The sequence below is a fragment of the Mustela nigripes genome, chromosome 6, assembly GCF_022355385.1.
Source record: "Mustela nigripes isolate SB6536 chromosome 6, MUSNIG.SB6536, whole genome shotgun sequence".
Classification (NCBI taxonomy): domain Eukaryota; kingdom Metazoa; phylum Chordata; class Mammalia; order Carnivora; family Mustelidae; genus Mustela; species Mustela nigripes.
Window position 1 is genome coordinate 86,970,697 of NC_081562.1, and position 27,530 is coordinate 86,998,226.

At 51.0% G+C, this 27,530-nt stretch overlaps 3 protein-coding genes across 3 annotated transcripts in view; 2 read left to right on the forward strand and 1 right to left on the reverse strand.

Moving 5' to 3' along the window:
- Positions 1 to 7,678, forward strand: part of KRT7 (keratin 7) — a 14,162-nt gene extending 6,484 nt beyond the window's left edge. Inside the window, exons 6-9 of the mRNA XM_059403181.1 lie at positions 939 to 1,064; positions 4,029 to 4,249; positions 6,868 to 6,902; positions 7,277 to 7,678. Of these exons, the coding sequence (XP_059259164.1) occupies positions 939 to 1,064; positions 4,029 to 4,249; positions 6,868 to 6,902; positions 7,277 to 7,431 (537 nt within the window). The 3' untranslated portion in view covers positions 7,432 to 7,678. The remainder of the gene's footprint in view (positions 1 to 938; positions 1,065 to 4,028; positions 4,250 to 6,867; positions 6,903 to 7,276) is intronic.
- A 116-nt stretch (positions 7,679 to 7,794) lies between these two features.
- Positions 7,795 to 15,703, reverse strand: LOC132019702 (keratin, type II cuticular Hb1-like). The gene is made up of 9 exons (XM_059403177.1): positions 14,599 to 15,703; positions 13,673 to 13,881; positions 12,988 to 13,048; positions 11,749 to 11,844; positions 11,363 to 11,527; positions 11,057 to 11,182; positions 10,616 to 10,836; positions 10,400 to 10,431; positions 7,795 to 9,858 (listed from the first exon to the last, which is right to left on the reverse strand). The coding sequence occupies exons 1-9, from the start codon at positions 14,980 to 14,982 to the stop codon at positions 9,683 to 9,685; spliced, it is 1,470 nt and encodes a 489-aa protein (XP_059259160.1). The 5' UTR covers positions 14,983 to 15,703; the 3' UTR covers positions 7,795 to 9,682.
- Positions 15,704 to 19,598: 3,895 nt separating this feature from the next.
- On the forward strand, positions 19,599 to 20,470 carry LOC132020338 (keratin, type II cuticular Hb6-like). Its single transcript, XM_059404518.1, has 2 exons — positions 19,599 to 19,715; positions 19,872 to 20,470. The coding sequence occupies exons 1-2, from the start codon at positions 19,599 to 19,601 to the stop codon at positions 20,190 to 20,192; spliced, it is 438 nt and encodes a 145-aa protein (XP_059260501.1). The 3' UTR covers positions 20,193 to 20,470.
- The last annotated feature ends 7,060 nt before the right edge of the window (positions 20,471 to 27,530 follow it).

Sequence of the window (27,530 nt, forward strand, 5' to 3'; positions counted from 1 at the left end):
AGGGCTCTTTTTTCTGCCTGGCAGGGTCCCCGAGGGCAGCTTCCCTTACTCCTCACCCTGTCTCAGGCCTTGAGGACTTGGGTCCCACTGCTCCAGCAGGCACCAGCGGTTAAGTCTGTGGTGCTCCCCAGGGCCCTGGGAAGAAGAGGAAAAGGCCAGGGCCCTCCCAGGGAGAGACCCCAGCCAGATGGGTGGACAGGGTGGAGGCACCCAAAGAACGGAGAGGTTAAGCAATGTGCCTAACTCTACACAGCTAGTAGCTGGAAGAGTAGTGACTAGATCCTGGGTCCTAGTCCTCCATATCAGGGAGGTTTAATCACTGCACCTGCCATGTGGAGGCAGGGCAGCTGACTGTGCAGGGGCTGAGGGTATGGGCTGGGGTGACCTAGTGTTCTGGGGGAGGGAGCCTGAGGCAGGGTTTAAAAGCAGCAGAGGGAGGTCTCTGCAGAGGTTGGAGTCATCTGTGGTACATGGGGTGAGAACACAGAGATGCCAACGAGGAGACCTGGGTTCAGACTTACCATGTGATCCTTGGGCAGTGGCTTCCATTCTCCAGAGCTCATTCTTCCCATCTGTGAAATGGATACTGCTGAGGTTTTTAACAAGTGTGTTTTTCCTAGGGGTTAACAGGCGAGGATTTCAGACTTCTAGTGATTCTCCAGCCCTTGGGACATGATGGGGATGGGGAGAGCCCCATGGTCAATGGGGATGGGACCCAGGGAGCCATCCTGGCCCTCCCTGTCCTGACTGGGAGAGAAGCAAACCTCAGCTCTACCCCACTGCCCAATAGTCTGGCTTGCCAGCAGTGGGCGAAGACTGCTGGGGTCAGACAGTCACTTCCTGGGAAGATACTTTGGGCCTTCCTTGGAGGAGCAAAGGATGAGTCCCCTGTAATCAATGACCACTCCTTGTCATACTTTTCTGTGTGGTCCCTCCAGCTTGAGACCCTCCAGGCACAGGCTGGGAAGCATGGGGACGACCTCCGTAATACCCGGAATGAGATCGCAGAGATGAACCGTGCCATCCAGAGGCTTCAGGCTGAGATCGACAACATCAAGAACCAGGTGGGAACTAGTCCCTGCTTCCCCGCTCCTCCCTGTTTCTTGGGGCCCATAAAGGGCCGCCATCTGAGAATGAGGAGCCCAAGGCTCTCCCAAGCCAAGGCTGGTGCAGCTCAAGGCCCACATGTGAGATCTACGGGACCTAATGTTCTTGGGTCCTGGCTCCATGTGGGGAAGGGGAAGGAGAAGTGTCATGGCTGGCCATGCAGCCTGGGGAGGGCGCCTCCTACTGGCCAGCCCTGAGAAGAACCACCAGTCATTACCAAACTCAGAGCACTGTCCTTGCGCATTGCTCTGGGGCAGTAGGCTGTACCTGGGAGCTCCCAGGGCTCTTTTTTCTGCCTGGCAGGGTCCCCGAGGGCAGCTTCCCTTACTCCTCACCCTGTCTCAGGCCTTGAGGACTTGGGTCCCACTGCTCCAGCAGGCACCAGCGGTTAAGTCTGTGGTGCTCCCCAGGGCCCTGGGAAGAAGAGGAACCCTTGTGAGGAACCCTTGCGGTGGCTCACAAGGCCCTGTCCCTCACCTCCCGCCACTGTGTCTGACTGTGCTCCAGCCATGCTAGCCTGCTTCCTGTGTCTTGGATGTGCTAGGCATGTTCATGCTTCAGAGCTTTGGCCCTGGTGTTCCCTCCACCCGGAAGGGGTTCTTCCCGCTCAGCCCATGGCTGCCTCTTTGTTGTCCCTGGGATTTTTGGACATGAGTCCCCTTTTCAGAGATGGCTTCTCTAGCCACTCTGTCAGCAGGGTGTCTGAACTTTCCCAAAGCATCCATCACTATTTGAAATTTTCTGGCTTATTAAGTGGTTTGGCTGTCCTCCACCTCTGCTGAAATATAAATCATGCCTTGGGAGCCAGACCCCATCTCTCTGACTCACTGCTGCTTCTCAGCTCTGGGTACATGGTGGGGCACGGGCCTCCGAGGACAGACTGTTGGGAGGGTGTGCCATGTCAATGGCAGGGGGACAGGCCCTGGCCAAGGTGTGGGGATGGACAGGACGGCTAAACCTGAGCAGTGGAGAGGGAGGGAGGGCCAGTAACCAAGGCTGCAGCTTCAGAGAGCTAATCTCCAGATGAGCTGGGGGGGGGGGAATAGGATGTGGGGGTGATGTACCCAGAAATGCCCTCCCCTTGGAGCCCCACAGGCCACTTTACATGAGGGTGGAGGCTGCCTCCTGGCAGTGATGCAGAGCTATGAATCACTGGCCCAGCGAAGAACCTTCCAGGCTGGAGGGGAGGCACAGAACAATGAATGGTGGTTTCCCAGACCCTGCAGCTTCTGCCATAGCTGCTTCTCTTATTGTACCATGGGGCAGAACCAGGTCCCAGAGTTGGGGTGTCCTAACCACCATGGAGGGGCCCTGAGGCAGTGGGATGAGGCAGGGCCAAGAGGGCACCAGTGTGATGGAGAAGGGGACCGGCAGGGGGACAAGGGGCAGAGGGCATGGGAGGGCCTCCTGGGGGGATTGGATTGGGAGGCCTGGCAGAGAGGCAGAGCATGTGGGGGACAGGAGAGGAGCTGAGGAGGGAGAATGGCTGGTGAGAAGGAAGGGGTGTGCTGGGTAGGGGTAGGGGTGGGAGATCTCAGAGCCCAACAGCATGAGGCCCAGGGATAGATAGGTTCCGGTGTGGGGATGAGCCACAGACAGAAGGAATGCTCATTCTGGGCAGGAAGTAGCAGCTGCCGCTCAGGTCCATTGCAAATCCGACCAGCCTGGCCCAAACCAGAGGGGCTGCTGATCATATATTTTGAGTCTGGGGGTTCCAAGCAGTGTCTCCCTGTTCCAAGTGCCCTGTTCTGGGCATGTTTTGAAGATGGTGTTTGTTCTTGTCAACTGCCCCAAATCTGAGGACTCAACTAAGATCCCGTGGCTTCAGATCTCTTCCAGATGGGGACTGAGGGGAGGGGCATTTGACAATCATAATAGCATTTATTAATTACAGTGATTGTAACAGGCACTAACAAGCGTTGGTGAGGATGTGGAGCAAAGGGAGTCCTGTAGACTTTCAGTGGGGATGCAAAATGGTGCAGTTGCTGTGGAACACAGTATGGAGGGGGCCTCAAAACATTAAAAATAGAACCACCGTAGAATCCAACAATTTAATTTCTGGGTATATATCTGAAGGAAATAAAATTATTATCTCAAAGAGATCTCTGCATCTCCATGTTCATTGCAGCATCGTTTACGATAGCCAAGATGTGGAACAACTTAAAGTATCCATCAGTGGGTGAATTAGTAAAGAAAATGTGATTACATATATATATATACACGTGTATACACACACACACATATAAAATATCATATTATTCAGCCATAAAATAGAATATTACTCAGGCACCAGAAAGAAGAAATCCTGCCATTTGCAACAACACAAAACTTGAGGGCACTTCCGCTGAGTGAAATACATCAGACAGAGAAAGGCAAATGCTGTATGCTCTCAATTATAGGTGGAACTTATTTTTTTCAGATTTTATTTATTCATTTGACACAGAGATAAGAGAGAGCGAGCATGAGCAGGGGAAGGAGAGGCAGAGGGAGAGGGAGAAGCAGACTCCCTGCTGAGCCTGGAGCTCGATGCTGGGCTCGATGCAGAGCTTGATCCTAGGACCCTGAGATTATAACTTGAGCTGAAGGCAGACGCTTAACCATTTGAGCCATCCAGGAGCCCCTTACAGGTGGAATCTAAAAGAAGCACAACTCCTAGCAACAGAAAACAGATTTGTGGTTGACAAAAGAGTAATGGTTATAATAGCATTTATTAAGCACTTACTGTGTGCTGGACACTATGCCAGGGACTTGCCGATTGCCTCATCTAATCCCTGCAGTATCCCTATGAGGTAGACACTATGATTATTGCTGTTTTAGAAGAGAGGCGACTTTGGTCTGGAAGGGGTGATGTGTCTGAGATCACAAGGCGGTGATTGGTAAGACCTGCCACCCCAGCTCACAGCTATCACTGCTGCCCACAGCGTGCCAAGTTGGAGGCTGCCATTGCCGAGGCCGAAGAACGTGGTGAGCTGGCCCTCAAGGATGGACATGCCAAGCAGGAGGAGCTAGAGGCCGCCCTACAGAGAGCCAAGCAGGACATGGCCCGGCAGCTGCGTGAGTACCAGGAGCTCATGAACGTCAAGTTGGCCCTAGACATCGAGATTGCCACCTACCGCAAGCTGCTGGAGGGCGAGGAGAGCAGGTGAGAACACAAAAGCCAGGAAGGGGATCCTTCTGGAGCTTGGTGGGGCCTGGGGCTTGACATTCATCCATCTACAGACATTTCCCGTGCCTTTCTTCTGCAAGGCCCTGGGGATGGGAAGTGTAGGGAGGGTAAATGATGCTTGCTCCTTCACTCTTGATGGGATGACCTTCTAGTAGGAAAGACCACGTGGTGTAAAGCTCAATGGCCAGGGTCATCTTATTTGGTTCTCACAGCATACTCAGATGAGTAGGTCAGGTATTGTTGCTTAGTTTATAGAGGGGAAACTGTGGTTTACTTTTTTGAATTGAGGGGAGGGTATGCAGTCAAGCTTTGCTGATTCCTTTCTTTCATGATTGCCAAGCTGCTTCTGCTGCATCACTGAGTGTTAAGTTACATGATATTGACTGAATGTTGGGAGGTCCCACAGATATTTGCATGCCTGCTGCCAGAGAGCAGGCTGGGCTGGGTTAGTGTTATAGGAATTTTTCATGAAACACACGGAACCTATGTCCATGAAGTTCGGCCTTCATTCTCACCTGGATGGACTAGTTGATTCATTCAGTCAATTTGCCAGGCTTTAGAGTCATGCCCTAGGTGAAGGTTAGGGTGTGGAGAGGGCGAGAGGGAACAGTGTGGGCCAAGACTTGGTGGTGGGACTTATCAGGGCTTGGCTTGTTGGCCCAGCACGGAGATAGAGAGTATATAAGACAGGTTTCTGCCCTCGGGGAGCTTGCGCACGGGCTGAGGACAGCAAACATTTGTAAAGGGAGCACCTAGAGATCATGCACATGCATTTGTAAAATGCTGAATGTCCACAGAACTTTTCTCTTTGGGGAGAATTTTTCCCAAGGGGTTGGGGGGACAGGCTGGAAGATGGATGATGTGAATAGGAAGGAACCAGGGAATGAGGGAGTGCTAGGGTAGAGTGCCGTGCAGAGAGGAGGGAGAGAAGAAACATGGCCACAGGGTATGAGTCGGGGAAGGAGAGGAAGAGAGGAGGAAGAGTCTCGGCCACTGCAGTTAACCTATCCCCGCCTGGGTTGGCATCTGGTCTTTTTGGGAAAAGAAGCTGAACACCAAAGGCCCCTGGGAAGAGAGAGCGGGTGATCTGGGGCACAGGGCAGCCCTAGGCTGCCCAGTCCTGGCCATGATGCCTCTCTCTGCACCCTTGGCCACCATGGGTGTGGGAGCCACACTCTATTGGGAATACACAACCTGGGCTTCTTTTCCTCATAGAACCAGAGCTGGGGATGCTTAGGATGGGGCCAGACCTATTTGTTTCCGTGGGCTGCTGAGCAGGCTGAAGCTCTGGGACGGGGAGTGGCATGCCCAAGTTCTCACAGAGTGCAAACATTCCGTCTTAAAGCCTAATCTCAGGGTAGATTGTTATCATCAGGGCTTGGATCCCTGTTCTCTGAGAGGCAACTCTTCTCCCTCTACTTCTTAGAGGACATAGCGATGGACTCCCTGCTTTTAATCCCGTTAAACCCTCCACCCTTCCCAGGGGCAGGTGTAGTATTTGTGGATTTAGAAACTCATGTGATTTGGGGCACCTTCTTTTAGGGATACAGAGTTACGAATAGAAAATTCGGCACAAAAACAAATATTTACTTAGGGTGAGAAGAGACAAATCACACTCATCCCCAGAGCTTTAGACATTCAGGTCTCTTCCTCCCGAGTTCTTAGGCATGGCACCAGAAGCTGTTCCTAGAATCTCGACCTGACTGCCGCCTGGCTTCCTTCCCTACCCACAGATGACAGCAACTCCCAGAACTCACTGGGGCCCATTGAACAAGGGGCCTGGCATTTTCCTAGCGTATCTATCTCTTGCCCTTGTCCTTTGCTCTGCCCTCTTCCTGAACTTGGGGCTGATGAGGCCAGCTGGGCTCCCCTCACTCCTTCTACCAAGGCAAGGGCTCCTCTCCCCACTGCAGAGCAAACTCAACCCCAAGGCCAAGGGCTTGGTGACAATGGAGCTGTGAGTCACAAAACAAACACACCCAACTGTCTCCCATGGCTTTTTGATTTCCTGTAGGGCTGCTTAAAGCCAGCCCAACTACTTTCTGCTCCCTCCTCAGTCCCAGCTTTAGCTGCATTCAGGAAAGCAACAATTAGCTAATTATTTCGGTACATACAGAATAGTTGCTACATGCCAGACCCCATGCCAGGGGCCAGAGATCAAGAATCAGTAAGCTATAGCCCACTTTGAGGGTTTTATGAGTTGGTTAGGGGAGGCAGCTGTCTTCATAAATAATCATGACTACCCTTCATCACACCCTGTGTGCCCAGGGCTCTGGGTAAATTATATTATGCAGCCCCCACAAACAACTCTGTGAGGCTGGGGCTAAGTTAGGTCTGATTTATAGGTGGGGAAATGGAGGCTTTGAGACCTTGCCCCAGGTCACAGGGCCTGTATGTAGGAGGGCCTACATGAACTCCCCTCACACCGCCCCCCCCCCCCCACCTATTTTGCAACAAGGCTGAAGGAAGACTGAGGTGTGGGACAGAGGAAAGCATACTGGTTCTGCTTGGCTCCTGGGGGGAGGGGGTCCCAGTGCTGCTTCCTCCAGCTTGGAGGAAAGAACTGCTCTCACAAGTCTCTCCTCTGCCCCCAGGTTGGCCGGAGATGGAGGGGGAGCTGTGAACATCTGTAAGTCCTTGGCTATGGCCCATGTCCTGTGCTGTCCAGATTAGGCTGGGTCTGTAGGATGGCACATTGGCTCGAGGGCCTGGCCTTGTGTAGACCAGGAGCTTCTTTCCCTCACCAGCTTTTAGCAGGTGCCCTGGAGCTCCCTAGCCAGTCAGGCTCAGGGGCTCAGGGAAGCCATGCAAGAGGGCAGAGTGGGACAGGGGGTACCTGGGCAGGCCACCGCTGTCCCAGGCTCCTTCTGGGCTGGCCTGAGGAGGGTGGAGGTGGGGGAGGAGAGGCTGTGGGGAGGGAGAGGGGCAGGCACAGCAGGAGAGTGGGTGTAGTGAGGTCTGGGGTGCCAGGTGCTGATGAAGCCCTCTTCCCTTTCCTTCTAGCTGTGGTGAACTCCACTGGTGGACGGGGCAGCGGGGTGGCCTTTGGGGGAACCATGGGCAGCAATGCCCTGAGCTTCTCAAGCAGCGGGCCTGGGACCTTCAAGTCCTATTCCATCAGGACCTCAGCAGCAACACATAGAAGCATACGAAAATGAGCCCCAGTGTGCGGAGACCTGCACCACTGGCCCCCCGCGGTCCCAGGAGGACTCTCGTCCCTGCTACCAAGACTGCCCTGCAGGCTGTAAAATGATGTCTGGGGCACCTGGGTGGCTCAGTCATTAAGCGTCGGCCTTCGGCTCAGGTCATGATCCCTGCGTCCTGGGATTGAGCCCTGCATTGGGCTCCCTGCTCGGTGGTGGGAAGCCTGCTTTCCCTCTCCTAGTCCCCCTGCTTGTGTTCCTTCTCTCTCTGTGTGTCTCTCTCTGTCAAATAAATAAATGAAATGAAAAAAAAAAATCATGTCCAAATAGCTTCTAGTAAAGCAGCCTTTCTGAAGCCTGGGTGAGGCCCATTGTGGTACGTGGTATCCTGGCTTCATCAGCTGGATGGAGATGGCTGGGGAAGAAGGGGCCTTAGAGAGCATAGGGTCTGCTCTGAGTACTGAGGAGTCACCCATGCAGGAGACTGGGAAAGCACACTGGGGTCGTGCTGCTGCTGGTGATTTAAGGGGGCACGGCTCATAGCCTATGTGAGGCCTTGGCCTCCTCCCAGGGCTGGGGCTGAGTCCAATTCCTCTCCTGAAAGCCAGAAATAATACCCAGGGAAATCTGGCTCTGCTACAGAGGGGGCACTGAAGTCCTCTCCTGCTGAGGGAGTGGGAGGGCTGTTGGCACACTACTGCAACCCGGCCTGTGCCACCAGAGTACATTCCTGGCCGTGAGCAGGCCCCAGACATTCAGTTGTCACAGGCCTGGGTTTCAGGTACACCAGCCAACTCCCAGGCCAGCCAGCCTTTGCTGGTGCTGGGTCTGTCTGGCCCTGGGGCCCTGACTGGGGCTTTCTGGGTCTGAGATTCTGGGGGAGGGGTGATGATGGCATGGGAGGAGGTCTGTGTGTTTTGGAGATGGAGTGGGGTGAGGAGGTCCCAGAGTCTAGATCCCTGGCAGGAGGCTTTGTGCCAGGTCCATGGGCTGGGGATCTGGATCCCTAGTAGGGGGAGGGGCATCTGTGTGTTGTCTGCTTGGTAAGAATGTCTGTGTGTCAGGGTGTCTGAAGGGGGGATATCTGTGTGTCTATGTAAGTGTGGGGGTGTTTTTGTGGTCTATGTTGGGGACATCTGTTCTGGATCAGCAGCAGCACATAGGATTGGATAGTGGGGAAGAGGAAGTGGGGAGGTCTCTGTCTCGGACACCCGCGGGGGTGATGGTGCTGTGCTGGTGGTGGGTGGGGGTGAGAGGCTACCAAGAGAGTGTTCGTTTCTGGGGGGAGGGGAAGTCTACATTTGATCCCATGGCCAGGAATTATCTTATATTCAGGTAGAGGTGGAACTGGGGGGTGGAGGAAGTGGTGTCCCACCAGCCATGAGTGATAAGGTTTCCCACCAAAGGTGGCAAGAGAGCCAGCCCCCACCCCCTACCCCCCACTAAGTATCCCAGTTGTTGGCCTTCTCCCTTCCTTTCGAGCTCCCCTCATGCTGGGTATCTGGGCATTTGGGGCTGCCCACCCATCCCCCTGTAGTCTTCTGGGTGTATGAATGAGGCATTAGGGGTGGGGTGCCTTGGAGACAACCCTCTTCTCACCCTCCTCCCCCCACTAACCATGGCTATGAACACCTTCTCTGTAGCCTCCGAAAAACTGGGCTGGAAGCCCACTTGTGTAGGCACAAATGGGAGATTTTCTGAGCACATTACATATGACCCATGAGCTTTATTGGAGCTGCGGAGACTAAGCACTAAGAGCAGGGGAGAGGGAGCCAGAGCAGCCACCAAAAGGTGTCCCCGTGGAGCTGCAGCCTCGGTCACTGTGAGGGTTAGAGGGTTCGGAAGGCAGGAGAGGTCTGCAGGATAGCAGCACAGACGCAGCACCCACGGACGTGCACAGCCTAGGGGATCGGGACCAGTCTGTCCCTTTGAAGCCACAGGTTTCTGCCAGGCCAGACCCCCCAGAAAAGCCCGAGTCAGGATGGGATCTCTGCCCGGGGCAGCGAGAAACCCAGGTATTTAGATTCAGGGATTGGCGGTAAGGACGAGGGCAGCCCGCCCAGCCCTCCCCGGAAGAAAGCTCGAGTGAAGACCACGAGAAGGCGGAGGAGATGCAGGAAGATAAGGCTGCAGTTTGGGCAGGTCAGGCCGGCTGAGTCTGGAAACCCTTCTGCTTCAAGCCCAGGGACTTGGGTTGCTGCGTGCTTCACCGCTGGAGGCAGGGACTGTTAACTCGGAGAGCGGTGTGTTGACCAAGCCCGAGGCACTACGGGAACCGCACTAAGGAGCTGGGGCTGCACCTCTGTCCGCAGGGCGCGCACATGCCCGTGCTCACCGCCAGGTTCCCACTGCAGGAGGCGCTGCACGCATTGCCGGTCACAGGCCGGGAGCCGGACACGCAGAGATCCCCGCAGACGACCCCGCCGCGGGAACTGCTGACACCTGCAGGAGAACAGGGCTTAGCCCCCCCGCAAGGTCGTCCCCAGAGGCCCCTGCCTACTGGAGAGCACCCCCTTCTCTTGCTCAGATCTCCTTCCCTCCATTTCTATTTCTGCCTCCCCCCCCCCCCCTCCCCCTTCCCCCCCCCCCCCCCCCCCATCCTCATGCCTCCTCCCTCCTTCCCCTTCCTGCACTCAGGCCTCAAGAATCCTTGATAAACTCTTCTCCAAGGTCCTCCCCATAGGCAAAAACAGCTATTTAACTTATCATAAGTAGTAATTTAACTTATAATCATTCACTGCCACCCACCCCCTGCCTTTCAGGGTTTCAAAGATGGCCTGTGGTGGCCTCCTGTATTTGCAAATAAAATTGTATTGGAACTAAGCCATATGTACTCATTAGGTATTGCTTATGGCCAAGGCTTTCACCTTACAGCGATGAAGTCAAGTAGTTGAGACAGAGGCTAGAAATATTTGCGATCTGGCCCTCCTCCCCGCCAGGAACCCAAGCCCTTATTTCAGAACCCACAGTATGGATGACTTACAGACATTCACAGCACCAATGCCCTCACACAACCTTGGAGGGAGAGCAGAGAGACAAAAATTAGCTGGGGAGAGCAATCCTTGAATCCCCTCCTCCACATAAGCTTGATGCAAATAGCATGCAAATGACATGCAAATAACACACAAATATGCGCCTTGCTCAAAGCACAGTTTCCAGGGGACTGAAGAGAAGCTCTTCCCACAGATGTGGGCCCCACCTCTGCTCCTCGCCCTCCAGCAGCCGCCTGTAGGTGGCGATCTCGATGTCCAGGCCCAGCTTGGAGTTCATCACCTCCTGATACTCCTTGACCAGGCAGGCCATGTCCTGCTTGGCCTTCTGCAGGGCGGCCTCCAGCTCTGCCAGCTTGCAGCGGGCATCGCTCAGAGCCGTCTCGCCCTGCTGTTCCGACTGGGTCACTGCGGCCTCCAGCTTGGTGTTCTGGGGACCCAGAGGAGAACAAGGTGGGTTATGGTCCCACATCCCTCTGTCCATTTCCTGGAACACCCCAAGAGCAGGCTTCCCCCTTTTATCAGCTGAGTCTCCCCCAGGGACTACAACCAGGGATGCTGGTCATGCAGATGGCCTGGAGCATGAATGGTGAGATCCATTGGGGACACACATGCCTGTGTGACCTGGGGATGCCCCAAGTTACCCTTACCTGGCACTTGGCATTCTCAACCTCAGCCGTCAGCCTCTGGATCATGCGGTTGAGCTCGTTGATTTCCTCCTTGGTGCGGCGCAGGGTCTCCCCGTGCCGGATCACCGTGGCCTTCATCTCCTCACACTGGGGGGAAGAAGAGATGCTCAGGACATGTTATCCCACAGAGCCCCACAACTTGCACATCTGCCACCCCATCTTAACAGCTGCCTGTCCTTCTCTTGTCCATTCCACCTAGACAAAGACCAGAGTCCTTTTAGCCCCACTCCCGCTGGGATCCTGAGAAGAGGGAGCTGGGCTCCTCACCTTGCTGCGGTACCAGGACTCGGCTTCAGCCCGGCTGCGGCTGGCGATGTCGTCGTACTGAGCCTTGATCTCGGCCACAATGCAGTCCATGTTCAGGTCCCGGCTGTTGTCCATCTTAACGATGACCGAGGTGTCTGAGATGTGGGCGTGGAGAACGCGGATCTCCTGCAGACCGTGGGAGGTAAGACAGAAAGATCTTATTTACACCCCAGCCTCACCAGTGTGGCTCCAATCTTCTCAGCCCTTCCTTGGTCTCTAACCCCTGCTCCCACCATAGCCTCATGGACTGTAGCCCCAACCCAAATCCCTGGCCAACTCCAGTCCTAGGCCAAGGCCCCCTCTTCCAGGCTGGCTGCCAGGTTTCTGCCTGGACCACAAACCCTCACCTCCTCATACAGGCGTCGCAGGAAGTCAATCTCCTCAGTCAGGGCCTCCGCGTTGGCCTCCAGGTCTGACTTGCGGAGGTAGGCGCAGTCCACATCCTAAAGGGAAGAGGGGGCCATTGGTGTCTCTTTGGGAAGGTCACATAGAGCTCTTGCCTCCCAGAGAGCACTCACTGGGCTGGGAAAACTCCCTGGAAACCCTCCTTATGCCTGATATCCTGGAAATGGTGGAGTTCTTTATACAGTGAGAAAGGTCAGGAGCAGGTTTGGGTCAGGGAGGGGGACTGTGAGGTTTCCAGGCACTTCCTCTGGTACCTACGCGATGATCCCTCCAGAACCCACACCTTGCCCTATCACTGAAACTTAGGGTTTGGTATAAAATGGGCCTGTTCTGGGGGCGCCTGGGTGGCTCAGTGGGTTAAGCTGCTGCCTTCGGCTCAGGTCATGATCTCAGAGTCCTGGGATCGAGTCCCACATCGGGCTCTCTGCTCAGCAGGGAGCCTGCTTCCTCCTCTCTCTCTGCCTGCCTCTCTGCCTAACTTGTGATCTCTCTCTCTGTCAAATAAATAAATAAATAAATCTTTAAAAAAAAAAAAAAAAAAAAAATAAAATGGGCCTGTTCTAATGGTACCCCAGCCCTCTCTGCCCTGACACCCCAGGGAAAGAAAACTAGGTCTGTGGTCAGAAGAGGTCTCAGGGATCAATTTTGCCCCTTCCAAACCAGCGCAACTCTGGACAAGAGCCTTGACCTCAGTGCCTCAGTTTCCTCACAGTAATCCCTGTGGGAAGGACCTGGGGGGTCCACATGATGGCACTTGTGGCAGATCAAATGTAAGGGGCGAGGAACAACAGCAGTGCTCAGGCCAGCGTCTCCCCGCTGTTGGGTGGGGGGGCTGAGGATGTGACTGTCCCCTAGCATTCATGGGCTCTTTCACTCACCATAGTTAGGAACATGCACTCTCTGGCAGGCCCAGGGCAGAACGGGTGGGAAGCCATAGGCCAGATGGGAGTTATCTCGGATGGGATGGACGAGGAGGGTGCCCTGCTTGAAGCAGGCAGTGTACTGTGCTGTTGGGGGCCCCCCTGGGAGGGCTGGGGCCTTAGGGGGTGGGGGGAGAAAATCAGGGCGGGGTTGCTCTGTTGCTTCTGGGAAGTCGCTCAGCCTCTCTGAATTGAAGATCGTTCCCTCCTGCCTCTGCCCTGCTTTCCGAGTTGGGGGATGAGTATTCCGGGGTCACTCACCTTCTTCAGGGCCACAAATTCATTCTCAGCGGTGGCCCTTAGTGCCACCTCTTCTTCGTATCTGGAGATAAAGGGCACAGGGTTCAGTGGCTAGACTTTTAATACGCTGGGATTTGAAGAGACAAAAAGGGAATGGAGACCCAGACAAACAGAGTCCAGGAACTGGATCTTTGGGAGGAAGTCATAGAATCAAAAATTGCTGGACCAGAAGGGAACCTGTCCATCCCTTTCTTGTGGGAGCTCCATCCAACCTGTCACCCAGGGGACTTCCGGTTTCAGGGACTCTCTTTCCTGATGTGGGTGGTGGATGGGTGGTGACACTGTGCACATTTCTGTAGATCTTCTGTTTCTGGACTGTAACTCCCTGGGGTGGGGGCAGGAGCCCCATAGGAGTTCAGGTGCCCCTCATCCCTCCCCCATCCCACCTAGGGGCTAGCACAACACCTGGGACTTAGAGTAGATGTCAATAAACATTCGATGAATTAATGAAACAGATACATAAGGACGAGGTAGCTGGAGCAGCTCCTGCTCTCACCAGGGTGTAAACACCCAGGGCATTTGTCCCCACAGGCTTCCTGGCCCCGTCTTCTTCCTATTGGGAAGTTCCTCTTGTGGTCTAACCCGAATCTATCCTGCTTGGGCTTAATCCCCTTTCGTTTGAGACAACCCTGGGGGCCGCACTCACTTCTTCTTGTAGCCCTCCATCACCTCCTGAACGTGGTTGAGCTCCGAGGCCAGCCTCCCGCTGTCGGCCTCCACGCACTCAGCCTCCCGCCTCAGAGTCTCGATGTAGCCCTCAAACAGGGGCTCCAGGTTGCTCTCGCAGCACTTGCGGTTCTGGTAGAACTGCCACTTGGTCTCCAGCAGCTTGTTCTGCTGCTCCAGGAAGCGCACCTGTGTTCAGGGTGGTAGGAGGGTGTCAGGTGGCTCCTGGTGTCCCAGGGCCAGTTTGGGGGTGGGCCCGACTGCTTTAGGGTAAAGTCCCAAGTCTGCAGCTGAGCAGAGATTTGGCAGAGAAGGGCAGTGGGAGACAAGGTGACTTCCGGCCTTTCTGATTGTCATGCATGTCTGCAGTGTCCAATGTAGGGATAGGAGCCAGGGTTGGGGAGGGTCAGTCCCTGCTCTCACGGAGACAGACAGATCCGGACCTGGTGAGTCTGGGTGGCATGTGGTTTGGAGCTAGCCAGAGGTGTCTGTTTTGCCTCTGAGCCCATGTTCAGCCTGGGTCCTGAACATGGGTGGAGTACAGGAAGGATGTGGCTCAGGACCCCCACCTAGAGGATGCCCCTGTGGTCCTCTTCCTAGTTCTTCTGTTCATTCTTGTGTCTGTGTGTGCAGACTGCCCTCTTGCTCTGGCCTGCCAGTTCCAAGCCTGTCTCTGTCTCTCTGTGGGGACCTGACTGCTTGAGTGGAGGTCGCCTGTACTAGCAACACTGTCAAATCAGGAACCTCTGCTACTGTTGTTTTTGGTCCACCTGGGCCCTGGGTGTGCTTCCCTCTCCTCCATCAGACTGGGAGCTCCTCTGAACCCTATGTCTCCTGTCCCTGACTCTCCTGAGTGCCTAGTCCAGGACCCAGAGGTTCAGGAAGGGTGTGATCAAGGGCACCCACCTTGTCGATGAAGGCAGCAAACCTGCTGTTGAGGCACTTGATCTGCTCCTTCTCCTCATGCTTCACACACTGAGCATTGGGGTCGATCTCCAGGTTGAGGGGCGTGAGGAGGCTCTCATTGACAGACACGCTGGTGATGCAAGGCGGGCTGGGCCCGCACACGCCTCCGGAGCGGTAGCCGAAGCTGCGGCCACAGGAGCCAGCGCGGAAGCCCCCGCAGACACTGCGGCTGCCGAAGCCCCCAGTGAGGCCGCGGTAGCAGGAGACTCCGCGGTAGGGGGCGGCCGTGATGCAGCAGCGGCTTGGCTGGGGCCCGCAGGCCGAGGCGCAGCTGAAGGCGCGGACTCCGCAGGGGGCGCCAAGGCGGGAGGAGAGGCAGGACATGATTGTGGCGGCGGCGCTGGCGGCGGCGGGTGGCTGGAGCCCAGGGCCCGCGCGGCGCCTTATATCGTGGCCCACCGGCCCGGCGGGAGCGCGCGGCGAACGCGTTTACGAGCTTGGAGGTCGGCCCTCGCCCTCGTCGAGGCGGGAATCAAAGCGGGCCGGGCCGCCTCCATAAAACGGCTTCACATCCCGCCCGCGCTTTATGGGGCCCAGAAACGCCCGGTCACGTTTGCGGGCCGTGCGCGCCGGACTCCAGGCACCCATCTGCGCTCCTTACCGGGGGGGCGGGGTCTCGGCCTGGGCAGTGCTGGATCAGCGGCTCTGTCCTCGGGCCGGCCCCCAGGGCACAGCCGGTGCCGCTTGGTTCTCAGCCCGGCGCCGCCGCCCTGCAGGCCCAGCAGCCTTGGTCTCTTGAGCACCCCTGCATGGCTTCAGTTGCGCGCGCGCGCTTGTCCAACCGGAGGGGTCTGGGAAGACGGATCTGCAGATTCTTGTCTTGACCTTGGACGAGTGAATAACCTGAGCCTCAGTTTCCTCATGTGCAAAGTAGGAATAATAAATAGTAACCATCTGCGAGCGGTTCGCAGGACCTAATGACATAATGGACAGGAAAGCATTTAGGGCCCTGCCTAGCACTTAGTAAGAACTCCATAAATGTTTATTTATTTGTTTGTTCTATTTATTCTACTACTGTTAATTTGCCATGCATCCTGTTTCCCTTTGGGCAGGAACTTTCTCTTCCTCTTTCTCAGAGCTCATAGCTTCTCTCCTTGTAAGTGTCTTGCCCCCATACCCCAGTCCCTTGAATTGCTTCTTGTACGCCTCTCCTGCATCAATCCAGTGCCTATAGTGTGTGAGGGCTCTATAATGCATTATCTTATCTTTACCCCCAGGGCGTCCTTCCCTGGTCAGAGTTATTGTGCCCATTTACCTGACTGGGAAGGTGAGCTCAGAGTGGTTCAATGACTTGTTTAAGGTCAGACACAGAAAGCTCTATAGAGGAAGGGATTCAGCCCTCTCCCACACTGGCCTCTCTGAAGGTCTGAGTCTTTGGGGGCTTTCTGAGTCTTTGGGTGGGGATGGGGTGGAGGGGTGGGGGGGGGTAGGGGTGAGGGAGTTGAGTTTTCCTGGGCAGGAGTCCAGACTGTTGGGCTTTGGGCTCTTAGAACAATAGGCCCAATCCAAAGCCTTCCCCTCCACTGGTGCTTGGTCATGGCCACCAACTCTAGAAGGCCATGATCCATTATAATGGAATTTAATTATATGTCCAATTATGGACAGAGGAAACTAGAATGTGAACTCAGCAGGCAGCATTAAAGAAAAACATGCAAATCATCCTTAGCTTCCTTTGCTTTTAAATATAAGTTGTTATTATGCAAAGGGTAATTAAATCCTGGAACTCCAGAAGTCATCATGGCCACCTCTGCTGGGCACCCTATTTCCGGTGAGCGTCCCTTGGTCCCCTCTGCTGTCTTTCCCAACACTCTGGTGGACCTGAATGCCTTTGGTCTAGCCTTGACTTCGCCTGGATGAAGCAGGGGCTTCATCCCAACCTCAGTGCTGTCCTCTGTGGAAGGTGAAGTCTAAGGCCGAGGTGTCTCGTGCTCCTATGCCCAGCTTTAGCTAGGGTGGCCCGTGGTGGGACTGATGGCTTTAGTAGCAGGCATTCCTACTCCAGTGTTCTGCAGGGAACAGTAGTAGGTATTGGAGACGTCTTTCTGTGGTGTCTCCCTCCCTAGAGGAAATGGAGTTACCTTGAAGCATGGACGACTTAAATTAGACTCTCAGAGGCCCTTATGTAATGCTTGTTGGGACCTCTTTCTGGGTTTTGGTGGGTGGATGGAGCTGACTCTTCTGAGAGTGTCTCCGAGGGAGCCCTTTGAAGGGGGACTCTCTAGAGAGTGTGGCCCTGAACTTGTGGTTTAGCTGGGGGAGACACTGTATTGGGTGGGGATAAGTCTTAAAGGGACCCTGGGAAAGGGTGGAGGTGAACGGGCAGGCTGTGGGTTTTGGGTATCTCGATATTGGAACCCTCCCACCCCCACATCCACAAACTTCATGGGTCCTGTGGCATGAAGTAGCTGAGCAAATACCTTTTTGGTTGTGTGGTTGACTTTGCCGTGTCTTGGTAGGAGTATACACAGTCTCCTTCTCACCCAGCCAAGGGTCAACTATCATGGGTTGCCTTGGAAACCTGTCCTTTGAAGCCTTGCCCTCGGATCCCCTGGAATGTTTTTCCCCCTCAAAGCTGCCAGGGTTCCCTGAAAGAAACCGTCCCAGCCCAGATTCCCTTCCCCTTTTGAATTATCTCACCAAGTGTGGAGTCCACAGGCTTTGGCTGATTTTGATTCTTTTGGTCAACTTCAGGCCCCCAACTATGGAAGAAATGCTGCCAAGGCTTCAGAGTTGCCTGAGTGTAGGATTTTGTAAAGCCCCATCTTGACGATATTACCCTGGAAAAGAGGAAAATGGCTGTGATATCCCTCAAGCCCATAAAGGTGACAACATGGTCACTCTACTGGGTGAGGCAGGTGGACCCAGATGTGTGGGTTTCTAAAAGGGAGGGGCAGTGAAGGAGGGGTCAGAATCCTCTTCTTCCTCTGGCTTTATCTCTTCTAGCCTAGCTCACCATAGCCTGTGGATCAGCTTGGATTAGGGCCCCTAATGAAGTCCTCAAATCCAGCTCCTGTAGGACCACTCAAAGATATAGTTCAGGCTGCACATTCCACGGTCCCTGGGCCAGTCGCCTTGCTGTGTCACACGGTCCCCTGCCCCTAACCACGTGCAGGAGGGGCTGGAGGGCTACAGGAAGGGAGTTGGTGGGGGAAGGTCTGTTTTCTTGGAAGGGGTTACGTGATATGACAACTGGAAGCCACCGAACCGAGTGGCCTTGGAAACTTCTTCCTTCATTAAGCCACTTTGTGTTTTTGTCAGCATTAGAGGCAGCGACAGGCAGACCCAGGAAAGGAAGAGAAGCTGAAATACCAGCTAAGAGCCTTTCTATGGCATTATGACCTCAGGACAGGGGCCATCTCCTGACTCATCCATCCATCCTCTGGACCTGTTCTGAGCATTCATTCTATTCCAGAAGTACTAGGGCTGCAAAGGCATGAGCACCTCTGGTCCGCTGTTCACACTCAACGGCTCATGCTGTTAATTCCACCCACCGTCCTGGACCTAAGCTCAGGCAATCAGCTTATTATATTAGAGTAATAATAATAATAAAAAAGACCCAGGACCTTTAAAATGAGTAATGTTTATTTAAGGTAGAGAAATGTACTGTTAGGGAGGTGGGTGAGAGGGATCTTTCAGGCATCCTGGGGGAGGGGCAGAATAGGTCATGTTGGGGGTGGTCTTTCCTCCCTTGCATTACTAGCCAAATCTCTGAAAAATTCTCCTGTACTAAAGCTCTTTCCCTGTGGAAGTACAAAGAAGAGGTCACTTTGGGGACCATGGCAGAGAATGAGGTTGTCAGAATCAAGGAAGTGAGTGGCTTGCCTATGGCCGCCCTCAGGGGCACCCAGTACTCTCTCCTTCGGTTAATACGCTCATATTTTATCTCCGCCCATGGAAGGGCATTTTCCTTCTCACACCCCAGGAGATCCACAGGGCAGGAATTCTCTGCATCTTCTTCTACAGAGAGGCCCAGAGAGATAAAAGAACTCCCCAAAGTCTCATACTATATTTTGCTAGAGCAGAAGGGAGAGCTTAGTTCTCCATCCCTTGGCTTCTGGATCTATGCCTCCGACTTGCTTTGCAGGGCTGGGGATGGGATAAGAAAATTTCCAGGGTTGGACTGGGAAGGTAGGGTCCCCTGGGAAGTCTCTGCAACCACAAGGAACCACCTGAACACTGTTTCCAGGAGGGTAACTGCATCTATGTGCTTGAGGGAGAGCTGGAGGCCAATGCCCGTGTGCTGGTGGAGGAGATGGAGTTCCCTCCGAGCTCCATGTGTGACAGGTGAGCACTGGCTGGGGCCCGTCAGCCATCCTGTTCACTCTGTCCCAGGTCAACCTTTGTACAGAGGAAACAGACAGAGGGGTCTCAGACATGAGGGTTTTGGATATGGTGGCTCTATGGTATGTGTGTGTCTGAAGGGGGAACATGAGCTTCGTTCTACCTGGCTCTGGATGGTATAGGTGATGTGGATGGCTATTGGTCCCACAGGACATGAGAGTCCTCCACGTCCACATCTCGGACACCTCGGTCATCATCCAGAGGTGTAACAGCCGGGACCTGAACATGGGCTGCATTGTGACTGAGATCTAGGCCAACCATGATGACATTGCCAGATGCAGTCAGGCTGAGGCCGAGTCCTGGTACTGCAGCAGGGTGAGGGACAGAGGACACTTGTCTCCTAGACATGGCAGCGGGCAGAAAGCCAGGTGTATAATAACGAGGCCTCTTTTGCAGGTATTATGATCCCTTAGACGGCAACAGGAGGGCAGACAGCTCTCAGGTTATAGTGGCTGGGCAGGGCTGTCACGTATGGTCTCACAGGCTGAGCACTGTACAACCTGCCAATGGTCTGTGGTGTCTGAGTGGGTGAGAAACTGCATCCTGAGCCTCAGGAATGTCTCTGCTTCCCCTACCCCCCACCCCCCTGGTGTGAGGAGATGAAGGCCACGGTGATCCGGCACGGGGAGACCCTGCGCCGCACCAAGGAGGAGATCAGCGAGCTCAACCGCATGATCCAGAGGCTGATGGCCGAGGTTGAGAATGCCAAGTGCCAGGTAAGGGTCGCCTGGGGCCTTCCCAGGTCATACAGGACATGTGTGTGTCCCCATTGGATCTCACCATTCATGTTCCAGGCCATCTGCACGACCAGCGTCCCTGGTGGTGGTCCCTGGGGGAGACTCAGCTGATGAAAGGGAGAGGCCTACTCTTAGGGTATTCCCAGCTGGGGGAGGGCTGAGACAGGAAACGGACAGAGAGACGTGGGCCATAACCCACCTTGTTCCCCTCTGGGTCCCCAGAACACCAAGCTGGAGGCCGCAGTGACCCAGTTGGAACAGCAGGGTGAGACGGCTCTGAGCGATGCCCGCTGCAAGCTGGCAGAGCTGGAGGCCGCCCTGCAGAAGGCCAAGCAGGACATGGCCTGCCTGGTCAAGGAGTACCAGGAGGTGATGAACTCCAAGCTGGGCCTTGCCACCTACAGGCTGCTGCTGGAAGACAAGGAGCACAGGTGGGCAGAGCTCTCACCGCAGTGACAGATTCACTGGGCCTGACGCACTGTTTTGCTCCAGGACTTCTCCATTGTCCATTTCATTTCTGCCATCTTGGAAACTTTTCAGGGCCCCTCCCAGCCCTGAGGAGAGGCTAAGGAGAAGAGTTTTAGCTGAGGTCCACCATCTGATTTATTTATTTATTCCTTACCTACCTTTCTTTCCTTCTTTCTTTCTATCTTTCTTTCTTTCTTTTCTTTCACTCTCTCTCTCTTTCTTTCTTTCAGATATTATTTATCTATTTGTCAGAGAGAGAACGCACACAAGCAGGGGGAGCAGCAGACAGAGGGAGAAGCAGGCTCCCTGCTGAGCAGGGAGGCTGATGTGGGACTTGATCCCAAGACCCTGGGACTTAGTAACCTGAACTGAAGACAGGAGCTTAACAACTAAACCACCCAGGTGTCCCACACCACCTGGTTTCTAACACGCCTCTTGTATGATTTCATTAGGGACAGCGGCTTGCTGGTAAACGTTTCAGAACCAGCTCTTGGGGGGAAGAAAATGCCCTTTTACAGTGCTTGCCAATTTCAGTGTATAATCTCTTCCGTCCTGGCTGACTGCAGCTTCACTAAGGGTGGGCTAGAAATGTGCAAAACATTAGACAGTGGGAAGAACATTCTAGCTCTAAGGGTAGAGAGACCCAGAGAGAAGGGGTTTCCTTCTTTTCCCGTCCCACAGTGATGAAGAGGAAGCTGGATGGCAGGTCGTGAGTGGACCAGTTCCTCACCCACGCTTGTTGACGTGCAAGTCTTACTTTCCCATTGTTAGGAAGCTCACATTTTCTCCCTGTCCAAGCACACTTGTCCACATTCAAGATGTCTCTAAACTGACTTTAGATGGACTAAAGCAGGTGTTTCATCAGCTTGGCTGTCACCAGGCAGATCTTCTTGAAGTCAGTGGCAGAAGAATAGATTAAGAAGGGATTGAGATTAAACCACAAGGTGGACTCCCAGTAAAGCGTAGGAGTCTGGGGAACAGGTCACAGGGAAGCTTCTGTTTGCTTTCTTTATCGTTGGTGGATAAGCTTGAGACATCCCATCCACCTGGGTGCTCTTGGCTGGTAGGGAGGAGTTCTAGGTGGTGGTGGCTGGCTGTTTGGGACCAGCTCCACACCCCTGCCAATGGTTTGGACTTCTTACTATCCCTGTGCTGGTGTGGTGTGAGCAACTCTCGGCCGGATCTGTACGTGGAGACCTCTCAGGCATTCTGTCCTGTGGCATCAGGTGCTGTGGGATAGGAGCTTGTGACTGCAGCTCTAAAAAGTATCAAGCTGGCTGGGCTTGATGGAACACCAGGCCCCCAGCCCTCACACCCTCCCTGAGGACCCCAGTTGACCCTCTACCCAACCCACCATGGTGGTGGGGTATAACCTCTTGATCTCACCGTGGGCCATCTCCCATGCTGTCCACTTCTCATTTCTTGTTGTGTGGGTCTCCCTCCTTGTCTCCTGTCTCCCTCAGGCCAAGGAAGGATATTGGGAGGAGAGGCACATGGTATGTTCTGTTGGAGGAATCTGGACTGCCTGACTCCTGAAAAGGACTGTCCCTCAGCTCCCATTCCTCACCCTGACCCATCTCTGAACTCTGGCTAATCCCTTCCTTTCCTAGGTCTTCCTTCCCTCCATGCTGTCAGTGCTTAAAGCTACATGGTTCCTGTCATGCTTTTGATCTTTCTGTACATTCTTTCTGTCCTGGAAAGGGTGGGTGGGATTTCTAGGAGGACATTCAATGTGCTAAGGTCATTTCAGCTACTTATTCAAGTGAGTGTCAAGGCTGGAGACACTGAGGAGGGGTGTTATAATGGCTCAGGGCTCCAGAGGGAATGCTCCACTGTCAGAATATGTCTGGCCCAGTGTTGGCTTGTAGTGGGCCCTGAGAAATGTTAAGAGAATAAATGAATTCGTCTCTAAGGTTTCCAGTTTCCCACAGGGCATCTCCACTTAAATGTTGCACTGATTTTGAATTCAAAATGCCTTGAAATCACCTCGTTGTTTCCCCCTGTACTGATGCCCACTTGTCAGCTTAGCCTCTTCCTACCAGTTCTTTCTAACACTCCAGCTTCAAACCCTTTGATACCGTTTTCCCCACCCAAAGAGTCACAGAAATCTACCTGTTTTTTCCTTTGAAAAATGCCACCAGGAGCTTCTTTCTTTGCAAAATGTCAGACTAGGACCTCTGGAAAACCCTTTTGTCCTTAGTCACTTACAGTTCTGAAAAATATACTTAAAAATATATTTTAATGCACCATGGAGTTAGCAAGAAGGTATGGCAAGTTAGAAAGAGGAACAAAATGGAAATTCCAGAATTGCAAAGTATAATCATTGAAATGAAAAGTTCAATGAATGGGCTTAATAAAAGATTGAAGATGTCAGGGGGTAGGGTCAGTATACTGAAGACAGAGGAGTAGAAATTTTCCAATCTGAACAACAGAAAGAAAAGATCAAAGAAAAAGTAACAGAGCCTTGGAGACCTGTGGGACAGTATCGAATAATCTATCATATGCATACTTGGGGTTCTAGAAGAAAAAGGGTGAGAATGATGTGGGAAAATATTTGAAGGAATACTCCTCATATTTGGTCCAAGAACTCTTGTAGTGGCCAAGAAGACAACTGGCTGTTTAAAGCAAAAATAATGATATTGTTCATAACATTTGTAGAAGGAAAAGATCTGGCAACGATGACACAGATGATGGGGAGGTGGGCCAATGAATTACACTGTGATGAAGTATGGAGTAGCACAGTATTAATTCCAAATAGACTCTGATAATTAAGGATGTATAGTTTTAGTTCTAGAATAATCACTAAAAACAAATATTTATTATCATAAATAAAAATAAAACATTAAAAAATTTTTTGTTTTTTAAAAAAGACTTTATTTATTTATTTGAGAGAGAGAAAGAGTGAGGAGAAAGAGAGAGAGCTCAAGTAGGGGGGAGGCAGAGGAGCAGAGGGAGAAGCAGGCTCCTTGCCCAGCAGGGAGCCTGATGCAGGGTTTATCCCAGGATTCTGGGATCATGAGTTGAAGGCAGACAGTTAACCAACTGAGCCATCTGGGTGCCCCCAAAATAAGATATTTTAATAGAATAAATAATGTTAAGCATTTAAAAGTATTTGATTAACTCAAAAGCAAGCAAAAAGGAACATAAGAAGAGGAGGACAATTATCTCACCTGAGACAAATAAGAAACAAAAAACAAGATGGCTGACTCAAATCCAATCACATAATAATTACATGAGGTGTTTATGTTAAAAACTAACCCCTCAAAACAGGAAGACAAACAATTCAGTGAAAACAGGCAAAAGATTTCAATCAACTCTCTACAAAAGAAGATGTATTAAGGGCCAATGACCCATGGCAGCTTTTGCAGCTTGCTCATCATTATTAGTCATCAGGGAAATCTGCTATGAGGAAAACCCAGCAGCCACGAGAAGGCGAACATTTAAGAGACCGAGGATACTAAGTGTGGAGCAGCTGGAGCATTCACGGAGAATGAAATGGTACAGTCACCTTGGCAAACGGTTTGGGAATTTCTTCTTCTTCTTTTTTTTTTTTTAAATATTTTATTTATTCATTTGAGAGAGAGACAGTGAGAGAGAGAACATGAGCGAGGAGAAGGTCAGAGAGAGAAGCAGACTCCCCGTGGAGCTGGGAGACCGATGCGGGACTCGATCCCGGGACTCCGGGATCATGACCTGAGCCGAAGGCAGTCGTCCAACCAACTGAGCCACCCAGGTGTCCCACAGTTTGGGAATTTCTTATCAAGTTAAGCATATACTGCCAAAAGACAAAGCAATTCCACTCTTGGATATTTGTTCAAAAGAAATGAAAAGTAGGTTTACATAGAGACTGGTACATGAATCTCATAGGGGCTTCATTTAGAATAGCCCCCAATCGGAAAAAACAGGTAGATGGACAAACAAAACTAAGATATTTTTATACAACAGAACATGACTCAGACATACAAAAGAATGACCTACTAATTCAAGAAATGACATGGATGAGCCTTAAAAACATTTGTGCTGAGTGAAAACGTCAGACACAAAAGAGCACATACTGAATGTTTGCTTCTATTCAAATGAAGTTCTAGAAGTGGCAATACAAACCTATGGTGATGGAAATTGGGTGAGTGGTTGTCTGGGATGGGGTGGGGAGATGGGCTGCAAAGGGAGAACAGGGAACTTTCTGAGATGGTGGAAATGTTCTGTACATTCATTCAGTCGTGGTTAAATGGGGGCATACATTTTGTCAAAACATGTCGGATATGTGTGCCTTTTATTGTGTGTATTTTTTATTTCAATAAATTAATAATAGAATAGAATAAGAAATACTAATTATTTTTATTGATTATTTTATTATTAATAATTAACATGAATAATTTTTCTCAATAATAAAGTTTAATAAAATGACTTAAAAACCCAGTCTAACAAGTATGTGAAAGATGTAGATCATTAAAATTTTTTTTTATAATTTATTTTTATTTCCCAAGAGTACAGGTCTGTGAATCATCAGGCTTACACACGTCACAGCCCTCACCATAGCACATACCCTGCCCAATGTCCATAACCCAACCACCCTTTCCCTACCCCCTACCCCCGGCAACCCTCAGTTTGTTTTGTGAGATTAAGAGTCTGTTATGGTTTGTCTCCCTCCCGATCCCATCTTGTTTCATTTATTCTTTTCCTACCCCCCAACGCGCCCCCCCCACTTTGCATCTCCACTTCCTCATATCAGGGTTGGAAAGACGTATATCTAAAGAAATATAAACATTATCCTAAATGAAAGATAACAAAGAAGCTCTAACTAAATGAGGAGTTAGATTGCATTCATATTCAAAATTCAATTGACATATATTATATATAAAACATAGCATGTATTATATACATATCAGGTATGTTTTATACATAATATTTTAATATATAATATTGCATACACACATAGGCACACATGTATAATATATAATATGTATAGCATATAAATATAAATATGGTACAACATACATTATATATAAAACACATGTATTATAAACATATGTATTTTATGTATACAAAATACATAATATATGTCAATTTTGGGGCTATCCATTGATCATTTGTCTATTCTTTTGTGTATATATTATATAAATATATTAAATATGTTAAGTATATATAAATATAATATATGATGGGACACCTGGGTGGCTCAGTTGGTTGAGTGTCTGATTCTTTTTTTTTAAAGATTTTATTTATTTGAGAGAGAGACAGAGTGACAGAGAGGGGAGGGGCAAAGGCAGAGGGAGAAGCAGCCTCCCCGCTGAGCAGAGAGCCTATGTGAGGCTGCATTCCCAAACTCCAACATCATGACCTGAGTTAAAGGCAGATGCTTAACCGACTGAGCCACTCAGGCACCCTGAGTGTCTGACTCTTGACCTCAGCTCAGGTCTCGATCTCAGGGTCATGAGCCTGAGATTCATACATCATCATGTATGAATGTACAACTAACGTTATATGTAATATATAGTTATAGATATACTTCATATATCTATGTCTGTATCTTTGATATGCAACAGCAGTGACAGTGCAGATCAGTAGTAAAGGAGGGACTATGCATTGGTTATATGCATGGGAAAAAAATGGAACTGGAATCCTGCCTTCTATTATACACAAAATCAATTCCAAGTCAATTCAAATTATAAATGTCAAATGCAAGACTTTTAAAAGTTTTAGAAGAAAAAACTGGTGAGTGTCTTTTTGACCTTGGTATAAGGAAGGATTTTTTTAAAGTTTAAGTTCTTATTTCTTCATTTGAGAGGAAGAGAGAGAACACGAGAGCACAAGCAGGAGGGAGGAGGGAGAAGAAGACTCCCCACTGAGCAGGGTGCTGTCGTGGGGCTCGATCCCAGGACCCCAGACCCAGGACCCTAGGATCATGACCTGAGCAAAAGACAGATGCTCAATGGACTGAGCCACCCTGGCGCCCCTATAAGAAAGATTTTTATGCAAGGCACACTGAATGCTTAATATGAAGGAAAAGGTGGGTAAAGTAGACATTAAAATTAAGAACTTCTATTTATCAAGTAGGGACAAGGTGAAAAGACAAGCCATAAACTTGAAGGTGAAATTCATGATACATGTAAGTGACAAAGTATAATATATAGAAATAGAGATTTATATAGAAATATAAAAGTACTTGGAATCTAATAAAAATAAGGCAAACAACCCAAAAGAAAAATGGCAAAAGAAAAGGAAATCCATAGAGATAATAAACATTTAAAGAGATATTCAGCCTCGATAGGACTCTGAAAATGCAAAGCAAAACCAAAAATAAAACTGATTATATCCTTTCATCATTAAAAATTAAAGACGTGTCAGAAAAGATATGAATCTGAAATCTGATCAAAGTCTAAATTGTTATTACAACAGCTTTGGAAAATAATTTTTGTCTTGTATTATTGAACATTTGACCCAGAAATTGCAGTCCTAGACATGTATCACAGAGAAATCCTCACATATGCCCAACAGGGGACATTCAGAAAAGTATTCATAGGACCATCTTTGTAAGAGAAAATAAAACAAAACAAAACAATAACAGAGTTACATAAAATATTGTGTATTCACTTAATAAGATGCTATGAATCCTAGCAGAGGACTCCTCCTTAATTAAAAAGAAAAACAAAAAACTTCCTTTGTAAGTTATATCTTTAAAAAAAAACCCAAAACCCAAACCTCAACCAAACAAGGAAAACTGATAACGCATGTGTGTGATCAAACTGGAAGAAAAGAAAGCAAGGGTATAATTGTCCCCAAATCCAAGGAAGGGTTCACCCCTAGGGAGAGCAGGGGACAGTCTGGGGACAGAGTGTGCAGGCACATGTAAATTACTAGTAACGTTTGGCTTTGTGCTTCTAAGTGGGTTCCTGGGTATTTCATTTTCATTATAGTATTAGATAATAAAATCAATATACTATTTATAAGACATGAAACCTCAACAGAAGGCCTAATTGAAAACCTAAAGATAAAACAGAAAAACCTAAACAGAAAGTCTTCCCTAAAACCTAAGGCCATAAATTCAGAGTGGAAGAGTGTGTTAAGGTGAGTGGTTAGGGGTTCAGAGGGCATTGTACACAGGAGGAGTGAGAAGTTCTTCACGAAACTTATTTCCTCATTTGGGCGTGAACATGTATGTGGGTACTGATCCACGATATCAAATGTATTTCTTATTTTGAGTTATGTTTAAGAAATGGTTTGACAGGGGTGCGTGGGTGGCTCAGTGGGTTAAGCCTCTGCCTTCGGCTCAGGTCATGATCTCAGGGTCCTGGGATCGAGCCCCACATCGGGCTCTCTGCTCAG